General features: G+C 35.9%; 1 protein-coding gene across 1 annotated transcript in view; it reads left to right on the top strand.

Moving 5' to 3' along the window:
* FBXO7 (F-box protein 7) overlaps positions 1-9,094 on the top strand; it is a 12,622-nt gene extending 3,528 nt beyond the window's left edge. The window contains exons 2-9 of the mRNA XM_015812831.1: positions 424-727; positions 910-1,137; positions 2,317-2,458; positions 3,059-3,142; positions 4,889-4,981; positions 6,441-6,617; positions 6,855-6,892; positions 7,314-9,094. Coding sequence (XP_015668317.1) covers positions 424-727; positions 910-1,137; positions 2,317-2,458; positions 3,059-3,142; positions 4,889-4,981; positions 6,441-6,617; positions 6,855-6,892; positions 7,314-7,700 — 1,453 coding nt within the window. The 3' untranslated portion in view covers positions 7,701-9,094. The remainder of the gene's footprint in view (positions 1-423; positions 728-909; positions 1,138-2,316; positions 2,459-3,058; positions 3,143-4,888; positions 4,982-6,440; positions 6,618-6,854; positions 6,893-7,313) is intronic.
* Positions 9,095-9,177: the final 83 nt, after the last annotated feature.

The raw sequence follows: 9,177 nt of genomic DNA, 5'->3' as shown, positions 1-9,177 counted from the left end.
AGTGCCGGCTGGCGACCCCCAGGGGGAGGGCCTTCTCGGTGGGAGCCCCCACCCTCTGGAACGAACTACCCCCAGAGATCCGGGTGATCCCGGATCTCCCCTCCTTCCGCCGCGCCCTAAAGACATGGCTTTTTCAACAAGCGGGTCTGGCCTAGGGATTTTTTAGCGGGGTTTTTTAAGGGTATTTTAAGGATAATTTGAATAATCGACCTTCTTAAATATTTCCTTTTAATTCGGTTTTTAATATAGATGTTATTGTAATTGTATTGTGGTTTTTATGAGGCTGTTAGCCGCCCTGAGTCCCATGAGGAGAAGGGCGGGGTACAAATTAAATTAATAATAATAATAATAATCATCATTTAGTCTACAGTTGGTGTGTGTTCCTCAATATAAAATATGTGCTTAATATTGTTTTCCCTGCAGTTCTGACATCAAGTTTGCAATAACATTGAACAACAAAGATTCCCTTACTGGAGATGAGGAAACCCTAGCATCATTTGGGATTGTTTCAGGAGACTTGATATGTTTGATAGTGGAAGATACTGAGACAGAATTAAGAGTATTTCCAACTCACACTTCATCCCTGCATCCACAACAGAATAATCATGAACCATCAACTTCAGCCATTTGTCACAACCAGTCTAAAATTCTAGATAGTGAAAGACACAATGGACATCTTCTAGACCGTACAGTTCAAGATAATGTTCAGATGAATACAGACAATACGGTAAGTGCATAAGACATGAAGACGCTTTCATTGTGCGTAGTAGGGAAAATACTTGGGCTTGGGCTGCTTCCATTATTTTTAAAGAGATCGGCTTTTTTCATAGAAACCCTTTCCTTTTATCATTTTACTAAAGTAAATATAACTTTTTAATGCCCTCTTGTTTCTGCTGCTGTCATTTCAAGGCAGAATCCAGCCAAGCATTTGCTTCAGAAGCTGTATCTGATGACTTTGACTTCCAAGAAGCTTCTGGTTCTTATCCTTCAGAGCCAATGCTTTGCTCTGAAGCTACGGATGGACAAGTACCACACTCACTTCAGACCCTCTACCATTCTGCAGAATGTACCAGTGCCAATGATGCCTTGATAGTTTTGATCCATCTTATCATGATGGAAACAGGATATATACCTCAAGTAAGCAAAGTTTTACAAAGGATGTCTGAATGTGAATACTGTGCAACCCATCAGATTTGGTTGAATTTCAATTCTCATAATTTTCATCATTGACATTATCTTAAGATAATGTTGGCTTCCAGTAAGACATGATTTAGTGATAAAGCATACTATTACTCATGAATATATTGGTTGTCACAATCCAGAATATTATGGCAACACACTGTTCTGCATTAGTCATAATTTGTACTGGATATCCATTGAGCAGAACGCAGTTAATGCACAACACATCTAGCAAAAGAAATGTGAAAACCAGAACTGTATATAGTAATTCTAGGTGTTGCTGTACAACATAAATTTGTTTTATAATAAAATATTATGTGAATATTCGGTATTATAATAAATGTGGGATACTAATTAAATAAATATATTACCTGATTGTCCCTTTTTAATGAGCCTCAGCATGAAAGCTCTTCAGGTAAGTTCTTGTCTTGCAGACATTTACCTTTAGCCCATGGAAGGTGAATGAAATAGTATGAAATAGTATTCTCCTTTCTCATATGTAGAGTGTGTCACATTAAAAATAATTAGGCTAATTAGAACTGGGATAGTGAATATGAGTTATCAAAGATTTATCAAAGCTTCCCAGCACAGCTACATATGTAGAATTAAGTTCTGAATTTAATATTTTAATCTAAGCGCTTTTTTTGGCAAATATTTGTTGCTTCGAGTTTGATTCATGAAATTTCTATTTAGCTTCTTCATTATCAACAGTATAATTTGAGATGATGATCTTAGTGAAAATTAGTTATCTAATTGCATAATTATCAGATTAATAATAAAGTGTAAGGCTATGCCAATGATTGGGACTGCTTTCCACTGAAGAGAGACACTAATGGGAACGTTAATTTCAGAATAAATGGGGCTTCACTTGATACTCTGGCCACTTTTGTAATGGCTTCATTAACTTCATAACAATAAATCTCCTAATTAGAATTGTGGTTCTCTGTAAGACTTTCTTGTAATTTCTTGCCTGGCTGACTGAGAAAGATTTGACAATGACTACTTATGTGCTTTAGTTGCACTGTTGCCATAATCAAAATTCTCACCCTATGATTTCAGTAGTGCTATTGCAAACTCACAACAAATCTGTAGTCAGGTTTTAGTTGCTTTGTTAAATTCCTCTTTTATTATTCATAGGGAACAGAGTCAAAGGCAACAAGAATGCCTGACAAATGGCGGAACAGAGGTGTTTATAAGCTACAGTATGCCCATCCCCTCTGTGAAAATGGCATTGCTGTCCTTACTTGTGTGCCTTTGGGAGACCTTATTGTTATCAATGGTAGGTATATTCTGATATTTATTTGATTGAAGGCTAGCATTTGTTATTCTTTGTCTTCCATGCTATGTAACTACTAACAGTTCTTATGCTGAAAGACATAAGAATCAGTTGATTCAAAAAATAGTGCCCTATGACACATGTTTTGCCCAATTGAAGGTACAAGCAATCAGTAGTATATTGAAACAAATTTGCCTTAAAAGGATTAGGCTGTAAAATAGATACTGAGAGATAGGGCTTCAAAAGAGAAAGAACAGTGGGCAGTCCCATCTGAGATGCTGTTTAAGGTCTCAGAAAAGTCTTTTTTGAAGGAAGTGAAGGAGACTTTCCATGAGCACAGACAAAATTAAACCATAATGTCATTCTGTAACTCATTACACTTAGAAATCCAAGCTGGTTAGATTCATTCATATATCCTGGAGTATTATGCCACACAACTTCCAAGGGGAAGAAGGGGTGTGTCATATTTTTTCTTGTATTTCTTACAGCACACACTGCTATTGATTAAATTTATTCTGTTTTGAGTTTTCCCTGGAAGTTCAGAATCACCAAGAATGTTTTTTTTTGTTAAGCTCTTTTAGTGTCTTTTTTTTTGGTTTTTAGCAATGCTGAAGATTGACATTGATATCAAAAGTGTGAAGAGACTACAACTTCTGCCAGCTACATTTATCTGCTTTGAAAACTCAGGTATCTGAATCTGAATTTTGGGAAACAGCAAGAAGCTAATAGATGAGTAATACCACATTAATTTTTATTGTTAACTGAGCAAATTAGAAGATGAAGTAGGTAGGAGGCATTTTTAAGTTGTGTCACTGAACATTTTAAACTTATTCAAATAAGTTCTCATGAACTTGTTGACCTCATGAACTCCTGTCAGGCATTGAGCTCCTCAGTAATATATTTTATGAAAACAAAACATTCCAAACAATGGTAAAATATATTGCAAGGGACATATTTTCTCTTAAAGGTAGGAGAAAATACTTATACATAGTAGACAATTACTATGGGCCTAGAGAATCTGCTACAGGTGAAAAAGAAGTGTGGCTAACAAAGTATTCTGAAAAATACTAATTTACCATGATGCATTCCTGTTTTTTTCCCCACAACCATAAAAACATGACATTTATTCCAATATTTAAAGATAACAATAGTACATCTTGAGAATTTATATATCAAGATAAAACAGCCCTTTAAAAAGATAATTTAAAATACATGTGGGAAATGAATAAGCAAATGCAGAATGACAGGTTAATTGTGTTTCGATTCCCCCTACCTCTCCCCTCTGTTTATCAAGAAAAGTTTACTTTTAAGAGCCCTGGTGGCACAGTGGTTAGAATGCAGCACTGCAGGCTACTTCTGCTGACTCCTGGTTGTCAGCAGTTCGAGTGTCACCGGCTCAAGGTTGACTCAACCTTCCATCCTTTCGAGGTTGGTAAAATGAGGACCCAGATTGTTGGGGGCAATATGCTGATTCCAAACGGCTTAGAGAGGGCTGTAAAGCACTGTAAAACGGTATATAAGTCTAAGTGCTATTGCTTTTGCTATTTGGCCATTAGGAGAGAAATAAACTCTAGTTTATTAAATACTTCAGGTTTTAAATTTAGGTTATTAAGCAGTTGTCTGGAGTTTCTTTTAAGCCACCTTTCAATCTGCAGTTCTGGTTTAATCTCCCTCTTGGCCACAGCAGGGGGAGATATTAATGCTTGAATTGGGAGCTTTATGCCGATACTTTCTGCTTGTGCAGCTAATCTAGGTTCCCAGATGTGTTTTCTTTCATTTCTGCGTGATAACGTGTAGGAAATTGTAGATATACTATATTCAGGGGGAAGTTTTGAGCATGCAGATTCTAGCACAGACTTCATTAGAGGCAACCTTCCACTTTCAGCCTTTCCCCTTTTACATTTGTAAGGCTGCATCTTTAAAAAAAAGTTTATATTTAATCTTTCCTTTATAAACCTCTTGCTTGTTTGTACAGTATTAAGATAGTGGTGTAATGGCAGATAATGCCTCACTAGGGGGACCCATTGTATTGAAAATTTTAAGAGACTCATTCTAATAGCATTCTTAAAGGGGGCTATAGTTTCCCAGCTCTATGAGAAATAATGAAACAGTCATAGATACGTTATCATTGAAATGGCTGCTACAGTTGATGTAATGCAATTTCTCTTCTTCCTCATTTAAAACTTTAAAAAACTTTCCATAGATTCTGAATATTGTGCAGTTTAACCATGCTAATAGGTCCACCAAATTCATTAGTCCATGCAGGCTTTGCTATTTGATATAAATCAAATTATTACAGCATATTGCCAATCTGAATGAGAGAACCAGTTATTTTCCATTTTACTGCTTGATGATTTGTTCTTAGAGGCAAATAATTAGAAAAGGATACACTGAGCAGATGATATTTATTTTGAATTTTTATTTTTTCTAAAGGAAATGTTGCAGGTGTGTATAAGGACCTTCAGAAGCTCTCTTGTCTCTTTAAAGATCGGCTGGTATACCCTCTTCTAGCTGCTGCTCGGCAAGGTAAGCAGATCACGGAAGGAGTCTTATAAATCTTTTTGTAGAATGTTTATTATGTAACAGGTAAAACCACCAAGTATGGTGAGTGAATACGTTTGTAGCCCAATGAGTTTAGCAGAAAACATGGACCCCCCCCCCCCACTAAGCTCATTTAACAGGAAGGTTTTGAGAGAATAACAGCAATATTTTCTCAGTATGATTCTGATTTCCCTTCACTTATTAAATTTGATCATTTTTGGTTCAAACTGTTTTGAGACGACTGTTTGAGATGACTTTCTATACATTGAGCTCTCTACAGCTGACTAGACCAGTGTTTCTCTGCCTCAGCATGTAAGATGTATGGATTTCAATTCCCAGAAGCTGAAGCTGGGAAATTCTGGGAGCTGAAGTCCACACATCTTGAAGTTGCCAAGTTTGAAAAACACTGGTCTAGACCATCAAGTGTACCATGTGAAGCTCATTTATGCAAACAAGTTTGCCACTCTCTGTTCAGGTTCTGACGCCAAGTAACCAGAATGGATCCCAACTCAGCAAGATTCTGTCCCTGCCACTAAATGGGTAGTCAGACTCTGAGCCGTAGTTCTTTAGCTATTTATAAATCAGGCACTTCCTTCTGCTTCTCATCCCATCATGGTTGCAGCTGTGACTTATAAGTTGAACAAGCACCAGATTCTAATTTGAGAAATGTTATAAAATAGATTAAAATCTGTAAGTGCCTTTTGAAACTATTTTTGTTACACTTAACAGGCAAAACTCTATTGTAGTTGAGCCAGCCGGAGGGGCTATTTCCTATGTGACTTGACAACATAGTAAAGCAATAATATATTAACTTTGATCTGAATAGGAGTGTTTTTTGTTTTGTTTTGTTTCTTTCTTTTTTTTAACTAGGCTGAAGAAAAGCTAGATGATATTCCATACTTATCTTATTGTGTAGCTTCCAGAGGATTTTGGAATCGGGAGAGTGAAACCTTTCATTGTTGATACTCTAATGTGACTTCTCTCCAAATAAGTGCCTTCTAAATCTGTCAGGGACAGTGCTCTAGAGTTTTATTTCAGGGACTATAGAGTATTTGGTTAGTGGCATTCATACCTCTGGTAACATTGTCTTTTTAGTCCCACTTGTTCATATCTTTCAATAGAAATAGAGTAGTGCTTAAAATTAATGAATTATTTTGAAGTTTCAATATTTCTGTATAATTTTTCTGATGTGATCTGTTTCCAGTAGAAGCCCTAAAAGTAGGTAAAGAGAACCCAATTAAATGATCATAATATTATGTCACTTTTGATGTCTCTGATAAATGCATGATTAAATTCAAAGCTCGTTGCATAGAAATAGGCTTTTTCTTCAGCCAAATATTATCAACATGCTTTGTTTCAAGCATTTAATTATAATTATGGAATAGATAAGAAATAAAACTGCTGGAATGTTGTGATAATGTTATTCTTCTCCTTCTCATTTTAGCATTAAATCTACCAGATGTGTTTGGCCTGGTGGTTCTTCCATTGGAGCTGAAACTCCGAATTTTCCGGCTCTTGGACTTTCGCTCATTAATTTCTTTGTCTGCTGTTTGTCATGATCTTTATGCTGCTTCGAATGATCAGTTATTGTGGAGGTTCATATACTTGCGAGATTTTAGAGGTAATTGTTCATAAAACTTTTTTTCTAACATGACGCTGAATGAGAGGCTTGTTGTCAGTTTTGCAAGTTAATTTGTCAGGGTTCTTTGTAAGGAATTATACCTCTATGAAGCTGTTTGGACATTGTGTCCAATAAATGGTTATTGTCTTGGAGCAGTCATGCCATCAATACAAGTTACCTAATGTGTTGTCTACATCATTATAGAATTGCTGATTTGTATCTTACATGTTTATGCAGATCCTGTTGCCAGATCTCGAGACACGGATTGGAAAGAAGTAAGTGGGTATCATAGTATATTTTTTAGTTTTGCTTTGTTTTGTTTTTTAAGAATATATACAATCCAAATAACCAAGAGTTCAACAAATTACATTCTCAGCTAACTGAAACCTCCAGTTGACATAGGAAGCAAGCTCTTCTTTAAAGACCGTGCTGAAAGAGCAGGTGAACATTATTATTCTAATGAATGCCAGCCTGCACAGCTTCTTTCCAGCTGTTGAATTCTGGTCCAAAATTCCATATTGGTTGAAAAATTGAATGAAATAAAAAAAAATTATGAAGCTGGAGAAAGCACAGAGATAGGTTGTGCTAATAAATTTGGTTCATCTATTCCAAATATTCAGGAATATACTAGCAAGCTTTTATAACAACGAATGCTATGAAATGTCAAGCTAAATTTTATTTTCCCCTTTTCTACAGCTGTACAAGAAAAAATTGAAGCAGAAGAAAGACGCACTGAAGTGGAGACACATGATGTTTCTGCCCCCTCCTCCCCTCCCTGTGCCATTTCATCCCAGTCCACTGTATCCCAATCCTTTTTGTCCTAATCCACTTTATCCCCCCAATATCATTGGTGGTGAATTTGATGAGAGGCCAGCAGTCCCTTCCATTGGTGATCCAATAAGCTCCCTCTTTCCTGGCCCTGCTGAGCTTCCAAGTCAATATCTTCCTATTTCCCCACACTTAGATCCATTCTTCACTTTACCATATTTTGATCCTTTGGTGTCATTTCAAGAACCCAATCCAACTCTCCCAGGAAGAGCCAGTCGGAGCCGCCCAGTTGATAGCCGCCGTGCATTCATATGAGAACTCTTTCAGCCTTATTGATAAAGTTTTAAACCTCTCTTTGTGGGCTTACTTTAAAACTGTACGGTAACATACTTCAGCTTCAGAGCTATGATGTCTGCTGTTTTAAAATTATGACAGTGCATAAGTACTACCGCATCTTGATTCCATAGACTTGGGCCCAACAGTTCAGTGCAAACAAGTTGGCCTGCCTCCCTTGGAAATGCAGATCCTTTTTGCAAGCATATTGTGGGACACTATTCTTTTCATTTACAGTGGCAGGCTCCTTCTTAGAAACGAAAAGGTTTGCTTTTGTTGCATCAGATAAAAAGCACTTTAAAATATAAACTAAGTTGGTCTGGGTTGTTTTAATTTTTAAATCTGTCATTTAAATATTTGTGCTATGTTCTTTTCTTCCAGTAATTAGCCTGACTAAATGCTTTTTCCATGAAAAGATTTTCTGTTCTATGCAATATCTGGCATTTGGAAGGCTACAAAAACCACCTGATTTGATTGTTCTTTGGACACTTCATATATTTTCTTTATTACTTGAAAAGCAATGTTGGTATTGGGGATTTCAAAGCACAAAGAATATTGAGTTAAAATGATTTTTTTTACATATGAGAGAATAAGACATTGAACTGTTCACCTTACAAACAGTTGAATAATAACATGCTATAGTATAACCCAGAAGATGAGAAATGGTGAATGTCAGAAGCTCTGGCAAAAAGTTGCTGCCTTTCTATTTCATTTTTTTTTTGTAGTAAATTTCAACAGAAAGTACCCTAAGTACTTTATGAAATACAATGACAGGGCCATCTGTACATTTAAATAAACATTGCTTAATTGTTTTTAACATTTTTCAGCCAACTAAGTTGGGTTAACATTCCTAGTTACTTTTAAATGTATAATTACAAGACGTGCAATTCTTAGGGATAAGAAGACATAACTGTCTAGTTGATCAGTTGATAAGTGATAGGTCTTATTAGAAAGTAATCTAAGGTTGAACACACACAATATAACCATGGATGATTCTCCATTGATGGCTTCTCAAGGGAAAATGTATTATCTTTGCTATTCCGAATTTTTCTCTGTATCGTATTTTCAGATTTATTTAAAAAAACAAAAAGAGTTACTTAAGTGAACTGATTTTGATGTGTCAGTTTTGTATCATCCTAAATTTCAATTTGATGAGAGATTGAACACAATACTAAACAATGAGAATTCCATAGGTGGCTGTTACGTCTTACAGCTCAAATTCTAAATTTCATGGTTTTACATTAATGAGCTCACATATTAAGAACTTAAAGATGTGATTGTACTATATTTAGAATATATAGTACTTTATATGTAGAGTATTATAAAGATGTGTTTATTTACTATCACAAGGATTGTTCAGTATTTGTGACCACTGATTAATTATTCTGTTAGGAAATTTCTCTAGGTTAGTTCTCTCCTTGATTAGTTTCCATTCATTGCTTCTTGCCCTGCCTTCTGG

This window comes from Protobothrops mucrosquamatus, unplaced genomic scaffold (genome assembly GCF_001527695.2).
Source record: "Protobothrops mucrosquamatus isolate PMUCROS unplaced genomic scaffold, P.Mucros_1.0 scaffold113, whole genome shotgun sequence".
NCBI classification, from domain to species: domain Eukaryota; kingdom Metazoa; phylum Chordata; class Lepidosauria; order Squamata; family Viperidae; genus Protobothrops; species Protobothrops mucrosquamatus.
The sequence above is the reverse complement of the archived record's forward strand: the minus strand, read 5'-3'. Positions and strand labels throughout refer to the sequence as shown.